Raw genomic sequence first — 19,891 nt, 5'->3', positions numbered from 1 at the left:
GGACCCCTCGGCAGCGGCCGGGTCCCCGCCCTCCTGCCGCTGCCTCCCCTGCGCGGCCTTAGCCCGGTTACCTCCAGGCCGCTCCTGGGGCCCGTCCTGTTTCTGCTAGGGGTCAGGGGAGCCGCGGTGGGTTCCGCGCGGCCCAAGGTGGCCTCTGACGGGTTCAGGGCCCGAGGGGAGCGGAAAGCCCGCGTCTCCTCCACTCCTTGGCAGAGGCTGCCTCTTTTGAGACTCTTGTTTTCTACTTGCCCGCTGGTCCCTAGGAGAAAACAAGCCCGCTCATCTTACTCCCATGTCCTGTGCTAGGACGACCCTTGGGGGAAACCTGGGAGAAAGGGAGGAGCTGGAGTCCGGCTCTCTTAGCCCTCCCACCTCAGGACCCTTTCACCTGGTCCTGTCCGGATCAAAACCCGGCAGCTCCGGGCCTTCAGGGTCAGGCTGAGGCTGCACAATAGCTTCGGGGTCTCTGTAGCCACTGAGCTGGGCCTGGGAAGAGGCATCTGGGCTTGAACCAAGCCCTCACTTGGGGCTTGCGCCCACTTGGTCACTTCACACAGATTCCTTGTGGAGTCTGCACCATCCAGCTCCTCCCTCCCTGCCAAACTGTGATTCCCCTGCCAGAAAGCCGGCCTCACCTCTCTCCCCCTTTGTTGGGCACGCTGCTTAGGCAGTGCAAACTTTAAGTTTGGATCTACAGGTTCTTCCTGAGCACGTCCTAGGAATGTAGATCAATGAGCTGTTCCCTGGGTGAAGCTCACAGATGGTAGGAACGATGCAGAAGTGTGTACAAAGTCCAGGGGTAAAACAAAGAAGCTGTTAACCATCTCTGTACGTGAAGAATGGTTTCCTTGAGGAAATGTCTGAGATGGGTTTTGAAGGATGAAGAGTAATACACCGGACTGACAAGGCAGAGGAAAGGATTAACAGGCTGAAAGGGTTAAGCAAACACCCAAAGGCATTAAACAGTATCCCACACAAAATGCAAAGTGGGGGGGGCAGTCCAAGGAGATGAATCTGAATGGGTTAGTGGGAATCAGAGAAGGCTAAGAAATGGATTTTTATCTGTAGGAAATAGGAAGGCAGTGAAGAGTTTTTAAACACTGGAGAGATATTGTTAATTTTGTATTTCAGAAAAATCATCATTCGTCAAAGGTGTGGCTTAGAGTCAGCTTAGAGGAGGGAAGACCTCAAGAGCCCAGAAGAAGTGAAGGCAGCGGGGATGGAGGAGTCAGAAGTATTCATAAGGCCAAATTGACAAGCCTTGGTAGTAGACTGGATATGAAACATTAGAATGGGGGGCATCTCAAAAGAATCTCAGGTTTCAGATGTGAAAAACTGGATAGGTTGTGCTAGTAGTCATGACAGAGACTGAAGAAAGAAGAGCTGATTTTGGGTGTGTGCGCAGAGGGCAAGATATCAGGAGAAAGGAAATTGAGGTACCAGTGGGACCGCCATATGTAGCAGCCTAGTGAGCAGATATATCTCCCACCTAACACTCAGGAGAGACCTGGAATGGTCATACCAGCTGAGGAGTCTTCTGCCCAGAGGCAGGGGTCAATGCCTGGGATGGAAGAGAGCAGCTAGGGAGGGACTGCAGTATGAGCACTATTTGGGGGTGGCCAGAGGAAGCTAGTCGAAGAGAGAAGAGATGGGGAGAACCTGGTGAGTCATAGTCTCACAGTGCCAAGCTCTGCAAATAATCCAGGTGTGATAAAGATAAATGCACAGTCATCAATTTGGTAATTAAGAGGCCTTCCCAAACAAGAGACTTTGCAGTTCAGAGGCCACAGGGAAAGCAAGTGCCCTGGGTTAGGGAGAGAATGAAAGAAAGAGAGGGAAACAGTGTAGCTTGCTTTTTTGAGAACCTTGATTGAGATGTGATGGAGAGAGATGATAGGTGGGAGAAGTTCAAGATCATGGGAGATATCCTTTTGAAGATGGACCTCCTGAGGGAAAGGAACTCAGAAAAGAAGTTGAAGGTGCAGAGATGATAACATGCTACCATGAAAGCAGTAAGGATAATGCCACCCCTTAGCCTGGAGGGGGTGAGTCCCTATGCTGATAAGGTTCTGGCAGTGGGGGGATTACAAACAGGGTGAGTTTACTGAAAAAAGAGATTAGTAAGTGAAGTAGGAGGCTAAATCAGGAGGACGAGGCTTGGTAGTTTTTTAAAAGAATGGAGTGGCGGGCTTCCCTGGTGGTGCAGTGGTTGAGAGTCCGCCTGCCGATGCAGGGGACACGGGTTCGTGCCCCGGTCCGGGAGGATCCCACATGCCACGGAGCGGCTGGGCCCGTGAGCCATGGCCGCTGACCCTGCGTGTCCGGAGCCTCTGCTCCGCAGCGGGAGAGGCCACAATGGTGAGAGGCCCTCGTACCGCAAAAAAAAAAAAGGATGGAGTGGCCACTGAGGAGAAGGCCAGGAAGACAATGGAAAGAATTGACAAACTGAAGGCTCCTCAGAGAATGGACCACAGGTGTACAGTGGCATCACACACTTAGTGATTTTCTTCAGTGTAGCTGCCCATGTGGAACATAGGACTGACGGCAACTAGAGTTGCAGCTCTGTAAGGCAGAGCAGCTCAAACACTCTTCTAGGGGGCGGTCCACCAGATCATAAACACCTAGATTTTAAGGCTTATGTTGCATTTTAGAGAAAGCATGAGCTTTAGAGGCAGCAGGAGTTCAGATCCTCCTCCTGCTAAGTGCTCTATCCTATCTCTGAACCTGGGTTGTCTCTTGTGAGAGGGGGCCAATGCTACCCACCCCAAAGGGTCACTGTGAGAGTGGTCACTGGAAGAGCCTAGCATCTCCCTGGGTCCACAGAAGGTGCTGAATTAAATGTTAATTTTTTTCTTCTAAGGAAAGTACTTATTCTTTTGTCTTTTCACTACATAAATACTGAATCGTATGTGGTGAATACTGAATTGTGCTATATGATACACTTCCATTCTTCTAAATCTCCAAATCTAAATTATAGATTCTTGGCTTTGTACCAGCCTTTGCTGCAGGGTTCTTTTCGGGAGGAACAGCCCCCACAACATTTAAAATACAGTTTAATTGACAGAATGATTCAGAAACACATCTTAGGCCTAAGCACAGACGCCATGCAGTATGTTGTAGCTGTTACCCTGGAGAGAGGAATTTTACCAACAAAGCACGGTGCTGACGGTGCTGAAAGCAGTCCCCAAATTCCCTCAAGCCCAGGCATTGTTTGGTCCGACAGTGCATCCCCACCAGCCTGGCTCTGTTAGAGATAGACCAGAGCCAGACCGCCTGGGTTTGAATTCTGGCTCTGTCATTTACTAGCTGTGTGACCTCAGGTAAGTTTATTGACATCTCTGGGCCTCTGTTTCCTCATCTGTAGAGTGAGGATAATAATAGTACCATAGTACTGTTTTGAGAATTAAGAGCGTTAATACACTTTCAAATCTCGGACTAGTGCCTGGCACCTGCACCATACCAGTTCAAGCACCAGTGGCTATGATTATTCTCAGACATACACACCTGCTACTGCAGGCCCTGAAGGCTGTTTAAGTGTTGGAGGGAGGGGAAAAGACAATATAATCACCGTCACATTACACACACTGACACCTCCCCATAACATTTATCAAGGTTGAGGTGGTGTCTGCATCCAGGAGCAGACTCCGGAGCCCCAAACACAGCAGTAACCAGAACTAAGGACGGCCACAGTAGCAACACTATAATGATGAAAACATGAAGGAACCAACTGAATTCAGGGCCCTGCCCCATCATGTGCAGCTATCTAACTGCACAAACTGTGAGAAATTTCTAGTCCTATCGTAGCAGCTTTTGGAAGGGAACGCCTCCTGCTGCCCCAGAATACCCAGAGTGGTGGTGGGAGCCACAACCAAACCCCAGAACATTGCTGTGGCGTAAGGTGCTGTCTGAAGGTTTGAAGTCACATCTTTGACTTCCCAGCTTTGATCCAGGGCTCACCTGAAAAGCTGAAACCTTACCTGCAAGGAGCTCCAGGCTGCTGTTCTCATGTGCGTCCTCTGTGCTCTGCTCTGCATTCTTTTTCTCTGGGAGCAGCTGCTTAAAAAATTAGAAGTCCTAAGTGAGTTTTTTAGAAGCATGAACAAGCCCCAGTGAGATCACGTGCCTGGTGGCTTTGTTGACCTCACAGGGCTTTCCTCCTTCACCTGGAACCCCCTATTACTTCCTCCTGGCTCATGTGAACCCCCTGCCCAGCCCCCAACTTTTAAGACTTCCTTCTTCTTTTGGAGGCTTTGCAGTTCACTCCAGCCATTCCGGGCATTTCCTAGCTTTTCTGAACTCTGGTCACTCATGTACTGTCTGCTCCATTCCTTGGGCTCTTTTAAGTATGCATTGCATGCCCCTTTTCATCAATTTATGTATTTATGTCCATTTTCTACATCTTAAATTCCTTGTAAGGTTCATCATGCCTGTATCTCTTTTACAGCTAGCGTAGTGCCTTGCACACGGTAAGTGCTCAACAAATGACTGACTGAGGTCAAACATGGGAAGCCACAGGTCACATTTTGTAGTCTTGTGTAGCTTTCAAAGCCCTGCTATTTGGTTCAATTTGGACAGAGAAACAAAGGTCAGAACCCAATCCTCCCAGCTCCTTGTTTTTCAATACAAGTATATAAAAATAGATATCCTCTTCATCAAAATTAAAAACTTGTGCTTCAAGGGACACTTGAAAGTGAAAAGTCAACCCACAAGAATGGGAGAAAATATTTGGAAATCATATCTGATAAGGGACTTGTATCCAGAATAAAGAACTCATAGTTCAACTTTAAAATAACAACCCAATAAAAAAATGGGTTTGACAAAGAATTTGAATAGACATTTCTCCAAAGAAGAGATATAAATGGCCAATAAGCACATGAAAAGATGCTCAACATCATTATTCATTAGGGATATGCAAATCAAAGCCACTATGAGATACCACTTTATACCCACTGGGATGGTAGTAATAATAATAGATAATAACAACTGTGGATGAGGATATGGAAAAATTGGAACCATTACACAGTGCTGGTGGGAAAGTAAAATAATGCAGCCAGTTTGGAAAACAGTTTGAGTTACCATATGACCCAGCAATTCTGCCCCTAGCTATACACCAAAGAGAATGACAAACATATGTCCACACACACAAAAATGTTTACATCAGCATTATTCATAATAGCCAAAAAGTGGAAATAACATGTCTATCAACTGATGGATGGATTAAAAAATGTGGTGTATATCCATACAATGGACTATTACTCAACCATAAAAAGGAATGTACTGTTACCTGTTACAACATGGATGCACCTTGAAAGCATTACGCTAAGTGAAAGAAGCCAGACACAAAAATCCACTTATTGTATGATTCCATTTATATGAAATATCCAGTATAGGCAAATCCACTGAGAGGAAAAGTAAATTAGCGGTTGCCAGGGGACAGGAGATAGGAGAACTGGGACTGACTGCAAATTAGGTACAAGGTTTTTTTCTTTGGCGTGATGGAGATGTTCTGGAATTTACTGGTGATGGCTGCAAACCACAGTGAATATACTTAAAACCACTGAATTGTAAATTTACAGTGGTAAATTTTATGGTATGTGAATTATAACAATAAAAAATGTATTCTATCATATGTTGTTTAACAAGGCAAGTTTCAGTTTCTAAGTAATTATATTCTAAGAAACATAGAAGAGGTAAAGATGGCCCTAAAGGTGTGAAAAAAGAAACAGTATTAGGAAAATTTCCAAACATCTTTTTTTTTCTTTAAGAAAAAGCTTATTCTTTTACTTCACTCCAACCTAGAAGTCTCATGTAATAGACAAACCTTTACCCAAGGAAATACCTACATTCAGATATAAATCTCTGAGTCCTAGGAGAGCCTTGCACACCTTCCATTCTCATCAGGTCCCCCAGATGAGAGAGCCCTATCCTCAGGATAGACCTCCTTGAGTTTAACACTCTATGAGACATTTCATTCTGGTCTACCACCTGCGAAACAACACCTTTCCTTAGGAAGCTGCCTCCATGCTACTGTTCCTGCTTACTCTGGGTTTAAGTTTTTAGTCCCTACACTCAAATGTGACAGTAAGTCCAGGATTACTATCTTGTCTTCATGGCCCACTGTCCTCTGTTCCAACATCAAGGCTTAATATCTCCACTCTTGGCACGACCTTTCCATGAATATATTCTATAAAACCCTAAATATTCTCTCATTTCTTTCATTTCTCCATAAACTATATAATAGCCATAGATGGTTTTATTCAATGTTACTCAAGAGGTCAGCTATTCTACTTTACCTGTTTAGAAATGGAAACTGAGGGACTGGTGCAGAGGTAAAAGAATTGGACCTATCATTAATCTTGTAGTTTTTAGCTACAGCCACTGGGTGCCAGTCGTGTGCCACTAACAAGTTACTAATCACTAAATGGCCATTATCCGAGGGAAACGGTAATGATCTTGAGTAGGGAAGTATGGGTTTGGTCACTCATCTTCCCTGGGCTTGTGATCGAGTCCTATATGGCAAAAATGTTACTAGGCTTCGGATCCAGGAGACCTCATTATAAATCCTAGCCTTGCCATTTACTGACTGCGTGATTCTGGGCAAATTAGAAAAGTTCTCTAACCAGTTTCTTCATCTATAAAATGGGAACTCTACAACCTACCTCAGGATTTTTGTAGAGATTAAAGTGGAAATCTTGGCACAGATTAGGGATTCAATAAATGTTCCTTCCTTCCAAGCCCTATGACTACTGCGTAAGACTAGCCAGCCATCTGCCAAATTTACTGAGCTGTGAATGGCCCTGAGGCTATGGGCCATCACCATAGCAATACAGTGGGGCAAAGGAGGTCAGATCATTTCCTTTTCATATCTCACTGGGATATCAGAGAGGCCCGAGCAAAAGGACTTCACAGGCTGAAACACTTGTAGATCCTGCCCATGTATCTCAGGTCCTATGATAATGCCCCATGCCTTACCCTTGACCTATCCTTAGAAATTTGAAGATATAGATGGCTGTAGTGAATTGAATAGTAGCCCCCCAAAAGATATGTCCAAGTCTTAACCCCTAGTACCTGTGAATGTGCAAAGGGTCCTTGCAGATGTAATTAAGGATCTCAAGATAAGATCATTGTGGATTTAGAGAGGGCCCTAAATCCAATGACAGGTGTCCTTGTAAGAGAAAGGCAGAGGGAGACCTGAGAGACAAAGGGGAATGGCCATGTGAAGATGGAGGCAGAGACTGGAGTCATGTGGCCACAAGTCAAGGAACATCTGGGGCCACCAGAGCTGGAAGGGGTAAGGAAGGATTCTCCTCTAGAGCCTTTGGAGGGAGTGTGGCACTGCCAACACCTTGATTTCAGACTTCTGGACTCCAGAACTCTGAGATAATAAACTTCTTTTGTTTTTAAGCTACCAAATTTGTGGTAATTTGTTACAACATCCACGGGTAACTGATACAATGGGTATTAGCTTTTACCTATTCGCTCAAGTTGTGGGCAGCAGCTTACCGAGCTGAAGGGAAACCAGCAAGAGTGTTTGCAGTGAGCCAGCTGAAAGGAACAGCAGATGCATTCCTAGGAAGGTGCTTCCTAGAAGGTACATGCAGCCATGAAAAAACAGTGTGGTGAAGGGAGTATTTATAGGGGCTTCACTGCTACAAAGCAGAGGAGAGTGGGCAAATCCATGAGATGCTGTGATCCTTGGGTGACTAGGTACCCAAACCTCCCCGTCTAATCAGGCAAACAGAAGTAGGAGAGGGAGAGAGGCAGAAGAGGTGTCTCTCAGAAACAGTGTCTATAATTTTTATAGCAACTTTATTGAGATATAACTTGCATACATATAATGAATTGCATCTTTATAAAATGTACAATTTGATAAGTTTTGGCAAATGTACATACTTGTGAAACCATCAAGATAACCAGCATATCCAGCACCCTCAACAGTTTCTTCTGCCCTTCATAACTCCTCCACTCCCTCCAACTCCTATGCCTCCCGTCTTCAAGCAACCACTGATCTGTAACTACAGAGTAATTGGCATTTTATAGAATTGTTATAAATTCAGTCAAGCAGTATGTACTCTTGTATTTCCAGGTTTTTTCATTCAGCATGATTATTTGGAGATTCATCCATCCTACTGTGTGTATCAACAGTTCACTCCTTTTATTGCTGAGTAGTATTCCACTGAATGGACATGCTGCAGTGTATTTATTCTTTTACCTGTTGACACTGGGTTGTTTCCAGTTTTTGGCTATTACAAATATGGTAGATGTGCCATGAACATTGGTGTATACATTTTTGTGTCGTATATGCTTTCATTTCTCTTGGGTAAATACCTACAAGTAGAATGGCTAGGTCGTGAGACAGGTGTATATTTAACTTTTTAAGAAACTGCAAAACTGTTCTCCAAAGTGGTTGTATCATTTTTTATTCCTACAAATAGGGTATAAGAGTTCCAGTTCCTGCACAGCCTTGCCAACACCTGGTATGGTCAGTCTTTTTATTACAAGTAGGTGTGAAATATTATTTCATTGTGGTTTTGATTTGCACTTCCCTAATGAGTAATAATGTTGAGCATATTTTTGTATGTTTTTTTAAATTAATGAATTAATTAATTATATTTTGGGGCTGCATTGGGTCTTCATTGCTGCGCATGGGCTTTCTCTAGTTGCAGTGAGTGCCGGCTACTTTTCGTTGCGGTGCGCGGGCTTCTCATTGCGGTGGCTTCTCTTGTTGCAGAGCACAGGCTCCAGGCGCGCGGGCTTCAATAGTTGTGGCACGCAGGCTTAGTTTCTCCACGGCATGTGGGATCTTCCGGGACCAGGGTTCAAACCCATGTCCCCTGCATTGGCAGGTGATTCTTAACCACTGCGCCACCAGGGAAGTCCCCATATTTTTGTATGTTTATTTGCTGTTTGTATATCTTCTTTTGTAAAATGTGTGTTCAAATCTTTTGCCAATTAAAAAAATTGGGCTGTTTGTTTTCTTATTATTGAGGTTTGCGAGTTTTAAAATAATCTGAACATGACGGTAAGATTTTTAAATAAAAGTTCAACTTCTTTAATACTATAAAACTACCAGGTATATGGAGCTATTTCTTCTTGAGTGAACTTTGGTAATTTATGTCTCTCAAGGAATTTTCCATTTAATCTAAATTGTCAAATTTAGTGCAATGTTCATAATATTCCCCGATAATCCTTTTAATATCTGATGCCACCTCTCTAATTTCTGATATTAGTGGCAATTTGTGTCTTCTCTTATTCTTCTTTCTCAATGAACCACCTTTACGTTTCACTGATTTTTTTTCTTTATTGTTTTTCCATTTTACTGACTTCCACTCTGATCTTTATTATTTCATACTTCTGTTTATGTTTAATTTGCTCTTCTTATTCTAGTTGAAGTTGGAAGCTGAGGTCATTGATTTAAGACCTTTATCTTTTTCTTTTTGGCTGCACCACATGGCATGTGAGACCTTAGTTCCCCAATCAGGGATCAAACCCCTGCCCCCTGCAGTGGAAACATGGAGTCTTAACCACTGAACCACCAGGGAAGTCCCGAGACCTTTTTCTTTTCTAACACAGGTATTTTCCTAAGTACTGCATTAGCTACGTCTCACAAATTTTGATAATATATACTTCCATTTTAATTAAATTAAAATATTTTCGGGCTTCCCTGGTGGCGCAGTGGTTGGGAGTCCGCCTGCTGATGCAGGGGACACGGGTTCGTGCCCCGGTCCGGGAAGATCCCACATGCCGCGGAGCGGCTGGGCCCGTGAGCCATGGCCGCTGAGCCTGCGCGTCCGGAGCCTGTGCTCCGCAACGGGAGAGGTCACACAGTGAGAGGCCCGCGAACAGCAAAAAAAAAAAAAAAAAAAATTTTCTACTTTCTCTTTTGATTTTGTGCTTGATCCATGGGTTATTTATAAGTGTGTCATCTAGTTTCCAAATATTTGGAGTTTTCCAGATATCTTTTTCTTATTGATTTTATTATAATAAAATAATAAAATATAATTCTATTGTGGTCAAAAACATACTTTATATGACTCAGATCCTTTAAAATTTATTGAGATGTATTTAATGGCTCAGAATATGGTCTATCTTGCTATATGTCCCTTGCATACTTAGAAATAATGTATAGTCTAGTCTACTGTGGTTGGGCAGAGTATTTTATAAATATCAGTTAGGTAAAGTTAATTCATAGTGTTATTTGAGACTTCTACAAACTTACTAATTTTTTTTTTTTTGGCTGTGTTGGGTCTTTGTTGCTGCACACGGGCTTTTTCTCTAGTTGTGGCGAGGTGGGGCTACTCTTCATTGCGGTGCACAGGCTTCTCATTGCGGTGGCTTCTCTTGTAGTGGAGCAAGGGCTCTGGGTGCACGGGTTTCAGTAGCTGCAGCACGTGGGCTCAGTAGTTGTGGCTTGCAGGCTCTAGCGCGCAGGCTCAGTAGTTGTGGTGCACGGGCTTAGTTGCCCCACGGTATGGGGGAATCTTCCGGGACCAGGGATCGAACCCGTGTCCCCTACATCGGCAGGAGGATTCTTAACCACTGCGCCACCAGGGAAGTCCCCAAACTTACTGATTTTTCTGTCTACTTGTTCTACAAATTACTGAGAGAGGTATATCGTGATCTCCCAATATAATTGTGGACTTCATTTCTCCTTAGAGTTCTATTAATTTTGCTTCATGCATTTAAAAACTCTCTAAAAAGTTTTATGAGTGTTTAGAGCTATTGTGTTCATTGTATTCACTGTATTATGTTCATCATTATGAAGTAACCCTCTTTATCCCTAGTAATATTCTTTGCTCTGAATTCTACTTTGTCTGATGTTACTATACCCTCTCCAGCTCTCTTTTTATGAGTGTAAGCATGGTATATCTTTTTTCTATTCTTTTACTTTTAATCCGTTTCTGTCTTTATATTTAAAGTGGGATTCTTGTAGGCAGCATATAGTTGGCTTTTTATTCAATCTAACAATCTCTGCCTTTTAATTGGGTTGTTTAGACTATATTTAATATGATAATTGATATGGCTGGGTTTAAATATATCATCTTATTGTTTTCTATTTGTCTCATCTGTTCTTTGTTCCCTTTTCTTTTTCATCCTTTTCTTCTTTTAGATTATTTTTTGATAGATTATTTTCTAGAGCAGTTTTAAGTTCATAGCAAAATTGAGCAGAAGATAGAGAGATTTCCCATATTCCCTCTGTCCCCACTGATGCCTCTACCATTATCAGCATCCCCCACTGGAATGGTACATTTGTTACAACTGATGAACCTACACTGACATATCATTATCATCCAAATTTCATAGTTTATGTTAGGGTTCACTCCTGGTGTATATTTTGTGGGCTCAAACAGATGTATAATGATACATATCTACCATTATACTATCAAATAGAATAATTTCACTGCCCTAAAAGTCCTCTGTTCTCCCCCTATTCATTCCTCCTTTCCTCCTAACCCCTGACAACCACTGATTTTTTTTTACTGTCTCCAGAGTTTTGCCTTTTTCAGAATATCATGCACTGTATTTGGAATCATATAGTATGTTGCCTTTTCAGGTTGGCTTCCTTTTACTTACTTATATGAATTTAAGTTTCCTCATATCTTTTCATGGCATGATAGCTCATTTCTTTTTCAGCGCTGAGTAATATTCCATTGTCTGCATGTACCACAGTTTATTTATCCATTCACAGACTGATGGATATCTTGGTTGCTTCCGAGTTTTGGCAATTATGAAGAAGGCTGCTGTAAACATCTGTGTACAAGTTTCTGTGTGGACCTAAGTTGTAACTCCTTTGGGTAAATACCAAGGAGCATGGTTACTGGATCACATGGTAAGAGTAGGTTTAGTTTTATACAAAACTGCCCAACTGTCTTCCAAAGTAGCTGTACTATTTTGCATTCCCACCAGCAATAAATGAGAGTTCCTGTTGTTCCACATCTTTGCCAGCATTTGGATTTTGGCCCTTCTGGTAAGTGCGTAGTGATATCTCACTGTTGTTTTAATTTACATTTCCCTGATGACATATGATGTGGACCATCTTTTCATGTGCTTATTTGCTATCTGATGCCATTTTTCGTGAGGTATCTGTTAAGGTCTTTGACCCATTTAAAAATTTTTGTTGAGTGAATCCATGGCGGAGCGGGCAATTTGAACGCCACCCAGCCGGGGCATGCGGCCGGGGTGCTGCTGGCCCTCACCTGGACGCCAGCCTCTGCCTCTGGACCCGGAAGGCCGAGAAGGAGCCGCGGGTCCGCAACCCTGAGCGCCAGCCATGGGCCCACGCCGATGGATCCGCAAGCCCGAAGCCCCAAGGAGGTGCACCGTGAGCCCGGCTCCTGCCGCCACCCGGCCGGGCCCATACTTAGGCACTTCCTCCCGTCGACTTGCTCGCCGGAGACATTGGGTTCTGAAGGAGATCCGAACTCTTGAGAAGAGCACACACCTGTTGTTAAGGAAGAACCCCCTTCTGCCGCCTGGCAAGAGAAATATGTGTTAAATTCACTCGTGGTGTGGACTTCAGTTGGCAAGCTCAGGCCATGTTGGCCCTACAAGAGGCAGCAGAAGCGTTTCTAGTTCATCTCTTTGAGGATGCCTATCTCCTCTCCTTACATGCCAGCCGCGTCACTCTCTTCCCAAAGGATGTGCCACTGGCCAGGAGGATCCGAGGCATTCAGGAAGGGCTCGGCTGAGCTCCTGCCGCCCGTGACTCTGGATGATACCAGGGAATCTGCCCGTAACCAGGACCAGATCCTGTACAAGGTGCTGCCTGGACTTGCTGTCTCTGAGCAGAGTGTGCGTGTTGCTTTTGTAATTAGTTTTTTTTAAGAAGACTGCATGGCTTTCCTCTGTAACAGAAGTAATATATGACAGAATCAACACATTCCGAAAGTCCTGAGAATAATTTTCAGATGAGGAGACTCCAAGTTTGACTTCACTTTGCAAATTATTCATACGACTGATGATTTGGAAGACATCAGATTTTCTAGGTTATGGGAGAAAAGGATATTTACTGATTATTTTAGATCTTTCTGTACCATTTAAATTTTTTACCATATGTATATTTACTTCTATTTAAAACATAAGGGAAAAAATAAGAGATGACCACTTCAATCAGTTGCATGGAAGAGCCTGGCGCCTCCAGCATACAAATCTCTGTCCTTCAGATTGACTTCATCATTAGTGGCAGCAGCAAGTTCCTGTGTGGATTGTGCGTGTCGACAGATTATATAGCTTTTCAAAAACTCAATTGGGATGAAAATAGGAAATCGTTAAGGTTTGATGTTCTGGCTCCTTCTGGTAAATTCCTATCAAAATCACTCAGAGGGCTTCCCTGGTGGCACAGTGGTTGGGAGTCCGCCTGCCGATGCAGGGGATACGGGTTCGTGCCCCAGTCCGGGAAGATCCCACATGCTGCGGAGCGGCTGGGCCCGTGAACCACGGCCACTGAGCCTGCGCATCCGGAGCCTGTGCTCCGCAACGGGAGAGGCCACAACAGTGAGAGGCCCGCGTACCGCAAAAAAAAAAAAAAAAAAAAAAAAAAATCACTCATAAATTCTAGCTTGTAGAATTTATTTTATTCTTATTTGCAAATCACAGACGATGTATCATAATTTATACTTCAGAATTTTTCATTCCAGGACTTTTAAGAGCCTTTTCAATGTTTTTACAGGTATTTTTTATAACTTCCTTGTGGAGAGATAATAAAAATAATTCTTTAATGAGAAAAAGTTAAAGCAAAGTTATTATTATACAGAGATTATACTGTGTTCTTTGTGTGTTAACGTTAAGTTCTTCATTTGGACACTTTGCCAACAGCCACAATTTAAACGAGAGAATTCAGGGATGTGTTTTTGTCTCCAGTGGAGTAGAGTATGAGCAGATAAAAACCTTGCCCATCTCTTGTAACTGAAAAGCAGTTTAAGAGATTTCCAGAGAAATGGGAAGTGCCACCCGAAGACTTTTAGATATTGTGTGTGGTGAAAATGATTAGTAAGGGTGGATACTAATAATGATGTGTCAGCCAACTGAATTGAGACAAACTAAAGGGAAAAGGACCAAGTTCTGTTGTTTGATAAATTTTAACCCTTTTGGAAAAAACTTTTCCTGTTGGACATCAACTCAATTTTATGTAGACATTGGAATAAAGCTTATCTAACTATGACTATAAAAAAATTTTTTTTCTTGTTGTTGATTTTTAAGAGTTCTTTGTGTATTTTGGATAATAGTCCTTTAATCAGAGGTGTCTTGTAAATATCTTCTTCCAGCCTGTGGCTTGTCTTCTCATTCTCTTGAGGGTTGAATATTTTTTATGATTCCATTTTATCTCCTTTCTTGGATTATTAGGTATAACTCCTGGTTGTGTTATTTTGATGGTTCCTTTCATCAAAGGAATTCAAGTAATTTATTCAAGTAATATTATTCAAGTAATATTATACCACCCCACAGATAGCATAAATCCTTACAACTATACATCTCCATTTCTCTCCTCCTGGTCTGTGTGCTACTGTTGTCATACACTTTACTTCTAACATAGGTTATAGACCTCAAAATACATTATTACTGTTTTTGCTTTAAAAAGTTAATTATGTTTTAAAGAGATTTAAATAATAAGAAAAGTCTTTATATTTATCCACATAGTTACCATTTTAAGTACTCGTCATTCCTTTGTGTAGACCCAGGTTTCCATCTGGTATCATCTTCTGCTTGAAGGACTTCTTTTACATTTATATTTCTTGTCTGCAGATAATGAATTCTTTCATCTCTTGTATGTCATAAAAAGTCCTCATTTCATATTTGTTTTTAAGGATACTTTTGTTGGGTAAAGAATTCTAGGTTGACAGGTTTTTGATTTTTTTCAGTACTATAAAGATGTTATTCCATTTTCTTCTAGCGTATACGGTTTCTGATGAGAAACTTGCTGTAATCCTTATCTTTGTTTCCTTGTATTACATAGCAAGGTGTGTTTTTTTTGGTCTCTGTTTGTTTTTAAGATTTCTTTTTACCACTGGTTCTAACCAATTTAATTATGATGTGCCTTGGTGTAGTTTTCTTTGCTTCTTAGGCTTGGAGTTTGTTGAGATTCTTGGATCTGTACGATTAATAGATTTCATCAAATTTGGAAAAATTTCAGCCATTATTTCTTCAAATATATTTCTGCCTCTGCTGCTTCTTCAGATTCTCTAATTATACATGTATTAGCCTATGTGAAGTTGTCCTATAACTCAAAGATGCTCAATGGTCTATTATTATTTTAACCTCTGTGTTTAATTTTTTTAATTTATTTGTTTATTTATTTTTGGCTGTGTCGGGTCTTCGTTGCTGCGCGCAGGCTTTCCCAAGTTGCGGTGAGCAGGGTCTACTCTTTGTTGTGGTGTGCAGGCTTCCCATTGAAGTGGCTTCGCTTGTTGCAGAACATGGGCTCTAGGCACGTGGGCTTCAGTAGTTGTGGCATGCAGGCTCAGTAGTTGTGGCTCACGGGCCACACAGGGATCGAACCCATGTTCCCTGCATTGGCAGGTGGATTCTTAACCACTGAGCCACCAGGGAAGCCCGCTCTGTGTTTAATTTCAGATAGTTTCTATTGCTATGTGTTTTTCCTTAAGTGTCTAATGTGCTATTGATACTATTCGGTGTAACCAGTATAATTTTCACCTCAGAGACATTAGTTTTCCCCTTAAAGTTTGTTTCTTTTTTATACCTTCCACATCTCTAACGAATATGTTCAATCTTTCCTCTAGTCTCCTGAACATATGGAATACAGTTATAAGAATAACTGTTTTTTGTCTACTAATTTTATCTTCCATGTCAGTTCTGGATCAGTTTGGACTGATTGATTGATCAATTGATTGAGTTTTCTCTTCATTGTGGGTTGTATTTTCCTGCTTCTTAGCATGTCTGCTATTTTTTTTATTAGATTCAAGGCAGTATGAATTTACCTTGGTGGGTGCTAGATATTTTTGTATTCCTATAAATATTCTTGAACTTTGTTCTGAGATGCCACTGAATTACTTGGAAACCACCTGATCCTTTTAGGTCTTGCTTCTGCTTTTGAGCTTTGTTAGGCAGAACCAAGGAGTGTTTATTGTAGGTGTAATTTTTTTTCATTTCTGAGGCAAGACTATTCCTAGTATTTTACCTGATGCTCCATAAATTATGAGACTTTGCTCTCTGGTTGATGGAAATAGGCACTATTCCCAGCCCTGTGTAAGCTCTGCCTATTGTCCCCTGTAATCCTTCTGAGTGGTTCTTTACCTGGACAGTTTCTTCACATGAATGAGCTGATCAGTACTCAACTGAATACTAGAGAGAGGAGCCTCTGCAGATCTCCAGAATTCTCTCTCTGTGCAGCTCTCCCTTCTCTGGTACTCTGCCCTGAAAGCTTAAGCTGCCTTAGCATCCCTGGATTCCTAGCTTCATCTATTCAACTCAGGGACACCATGAGGCTCTGCCTGGATTCCTTCTCCCTGTTCCACAGTCTCTGTACTTTCTCTAAGCAGTGTGCAATGGCATTCATAGAGCTCACTTCGTTGTTTTCCATCTCTCAGGAATGACTATCCCATCCATTGTCTGAGGCCCAATGTCTCGAGAACCATTGTTTCATATGTTGGTTTTTTTTGTTGTTATTGTCCAGATTTTTGGTTATTTCAGGCAGGAGGGTAAATCTGGTCCCTGTTACTCTATCTTGGCCAGAAGCCGCTGTATAATCATTTCCCTCTTAACCTCTTTTATTTACTCATCTTATACTTTAATTCCAGAAAAGTCAATCCTGCTGATGGTTGCCAAGAGAGCCAGAAAAGTGGGCTTCAGCTGAAACACTACTACTACCTACACCCAGAATCTGGAAATACATAAAATTTCCCAGCTGTGATTTCTCTTCACTCATTAGAGGAGCCTATAACTATCTGACCTCCATGAGGGCAGAGACCCCAACTAATGCAACTCTGTATCTCCAGCATCCAAAAAGGTAAATAGATAAAAGTATGTTTTTCATTAGGCAAAACTAAACATAGGAATTCCATCATATCATCATCCTCATAAAAGTAGCTATGTGCTTAGCAGTTTACTTACATTATCTTATTCAAACCTCACAACGATCATTTTAGGTGTGCATCATTCTTATTTTACTGATAAAGAAAGTGAGACTTGGAATAAATAGCTTCTATAATAATACCATGCAACTAGTTTGTGGCAGAAATGGAATTCAAGTGACATCTCTAACCATGCTCTTAACCTCTATGTAATAACATGTTCTATAAAGTTTTTCTAAACCACAGGCTTCCTTGCTAAAAGGCTAACCTCAGATTGTGCAGTCTAAAGTACTACACCTACCCATTGCGTACTCAGGGTTCTCATACATCAATATGGAAGATTTCCACCAAAGTACCTATTATTACTTTACAGTTACCTGCTTCACCTCACGTGAGCAGTGGTGAAGAAATCGGTTCTGGGTGATCTCATGAAATGATTTATGCAGCTTGGTCCCAAATTCCTGTGTGTCAGCTGCCTAAAATGGGCCAGAGACAGAATATGTTGAGTTCCAGTACTGGCAACCAAAGGGTAAGTACCCACAGGAAGTTTACGTGGGGAGAGATCGAGACTAATAGAAAGGCAAACCACTGACATCCTTCATGTTGTGTTAGAAGTTTCCTTAGTTCTTGTGGACACAGGATAAGTAGAAAGAAGGTCTGGGATACTTCACATGAGACAGGTAGTTGTGGCTCCCATATACCTTCCAATTTCTGTTACCTAAGCAAGATCTTTCAAACAAGGTCTTTGTTCTCCTATCTCCATAGGAGATAAATATCCCAGAGATTCATCTGTTCGTGAGGAGGTTATATAAACTGCTCTCCTTTAAAACAAGTTCCAAGAGAGCAGAGGTTCTACTGAACAACTAAGGTTGATATAGGAACTTTTCCCCAGATAAATCTTTCAGGGAGGAAAGGAACAGTAATTTAGTTTGCATCCATTAAGAAATGGGTAACAGCCTCTACTTTTTAGTATAGAATTGTATTGATAGGATATTAGAGTTAAAAGGGGCCAGAGTAATCACCTAATACAACACACTCATTTCATTTCATTTTATTTTTATGTATGTATGTATGTCATGAAGGAAAGTGCAGTGTTTATTGTAAGGCACCATACAAGGAGTCCAGGGTAGCTAATGCTCCAAAAAACCTGAACTCCCTGATGGGTTTCAGGGGGGTATTTTTAAAGGCCAGGTGAAGGAGGGAGTCGCAGGTTATGTGATCAGCTCATGCACAATTCTCTGATTGGTGGATGGTAAGGTAACAGGGTGGTGTCACAGGAGTTAACTTTATCAGTCTTCGGGCTCCAGTAGGTCTGGGGGCTACTGCTCATGGTCATCAAGTAGTTAGAATCCTCCATTCGGTGAGGGTTTTTAAAACATATAAAACAACTCAGGAAATGTGCATCATATACTTTTATCTAGGTACCTCAGAGAGGAGCTAAAGCAGAGGGCATGGGTGGAGGGGTCTTCCCCTATAGGAAAGGCACCATAGGCTCCTGCTCAGTTACAGTTTCATGCAGCTTTCCATAATTCTATTTAGAACAAAATACATATGCATGCTCGAGCAATGAAATATAAATTGCATAATTTCAGTAATGCTACATACCACTTAAATGCTCTTATATTTGCATTTAAAACTGGCACCACACAGAATGAAAATGAATGATAAAATTTATACAAATAATGTAAAATTTTAATTTTTCTTTACTTAGAACATTAACTAGCAAATAAAAAACACCAGACAAGTCAAATGAAACTGCAGAAGAAATTTAAAAGCTTTATACTTTACTATCTTTACTGCTTCCCCCCTTTTTTGCATTTTTCAAGGGCCCCCAAAATTGTGGCGCTACCCCTGACTATAAAGGAGCAGCCCTGGGGAACTTGGGGATGAACACACTAATTTTATAGATGAGACAACTGAAATTCAAAAAGGAGAAGTGACCCACCCAAGATCTCATAGCCAGGTAGTATGAAAGTTAGGGCTGACTTTCACTGTGCTACCCACGTGACCCAGAAAGTTGAAGCTGTGAGAAGATGCACTAGATTATAAAGGTGTTATACATTTTGACCCATTACCATTTATAGAAATTTATTCTAGGAAATAATTCAAAAGAAGCAAGCAATCACATATAGGTATTAACTGAAGCACTACTGGTTGGCAGAAAAAATGTAAACAACTTAAATGTCTGTCATTAGGGGAATGGTTTATTAAATTAGATTAAACTAATACAGTTGAATATTGGTTAACCAATACAAATTTTAAGACTGTTGAAATAGGGGAAAAGGTCAAATTATATATGAATATAAAATACTTTGGTTATGACTATATAGTATAATGTATATGAGATAATATGCAAAAATTAAGTGATAAAGTTTATTAGTTATTATTTTAAATTTTATGTATATTACACTATCTTTTCAAGAAAAAAAGTACAAAAAAATGAAGTGACATGGAAAGAATGTGTTACCCCCTGATAATTGGTCAGCACACACTGGAAGGAAGGAAGGAAAAAAACCAACATTTACTAAGAATCTACCATGTGTAAAAATGGGCAGAAGACCTAAATAGACATTTCTCCAAAGAAGACATACAGATGGCCAAGAGGCACATGAAAAGCTGCTCAACATCACTAATCATTAGAGAAATGCAAATCAAAACTACAATGGGGTATCACCTCACACCAGTTAGAATGGGCATCATCAGAAAATCTACAAATGCTGGAGAGGGTGTGGAGAAAAGGGAACCCTCTTGTACTGTTGGTGGGAATGTAAATTGATACAGCCACTATGGAGAACAGTATGGAGGTTCCTTAAAAAACTAAAAATAGAATTACCATATGACCCAGTAGTGGGATTGCTGGGTCA

General features: G+C 41.6%; 1 protein-coding gene and 1 pseudogene across 1 annotated transcript in view; one reads left to right on the top strand and one right to left on the bottom strand.

Annotated features, from left to right (window-relative positions):
• The window catches only part of CUNH11orf80 (chromosome unknown C11orf80 homolog), a 91,140-nt gene that overhangs the window by 227 nt on the left and 71,022 nt on the right, over window positions 1-19,891 (bottom strand). Inside the window, exons 13-15 of the mRNA XM_029208029.1 lie at window positions 17,405-17,503; window positions 3,978-4,053; window positions 72-259 (exon numbers count right to left, since the gene is read on the bottom strand). Coding sequence (XP_029063862.1) covers window positions 72-259; window positions 3,978-4,053; window positions 17,405-17,503 — 363 coding nt within the window. The remainder of the gene's footprint in view (window positions 1-71; window positions 260-3,977; window positions 4,054-17,404; window positions 17,504-19,891) is intronic.
• On the top strand, window positions 12,201-12,918 carry LOC114886907 (annotated as a pseudogene).

The sequence above is a fragment of the Monodon monoceros genome, unplaced genomic scaffold, assembly GCF_005190385.1.
Source record: "Monodon monoceros isolate NGI ecotype Baffin Bay Population unplaced genomic scaffold, NGI_Narwhal_1 Super_Scaffold_7, whole genome shotgun sequence".
In the NCBI taxonomy this organism is placed as follows: domain Eukaryota; kingdom Metazoa; phylum Chordata; class Mammalia; order Artiodactyla; family Monodontidae; genus Monodon; species Monodon monoceros.
This window is presented reverse-complemented; position numbering and strand designations above follow the sequence as displayed.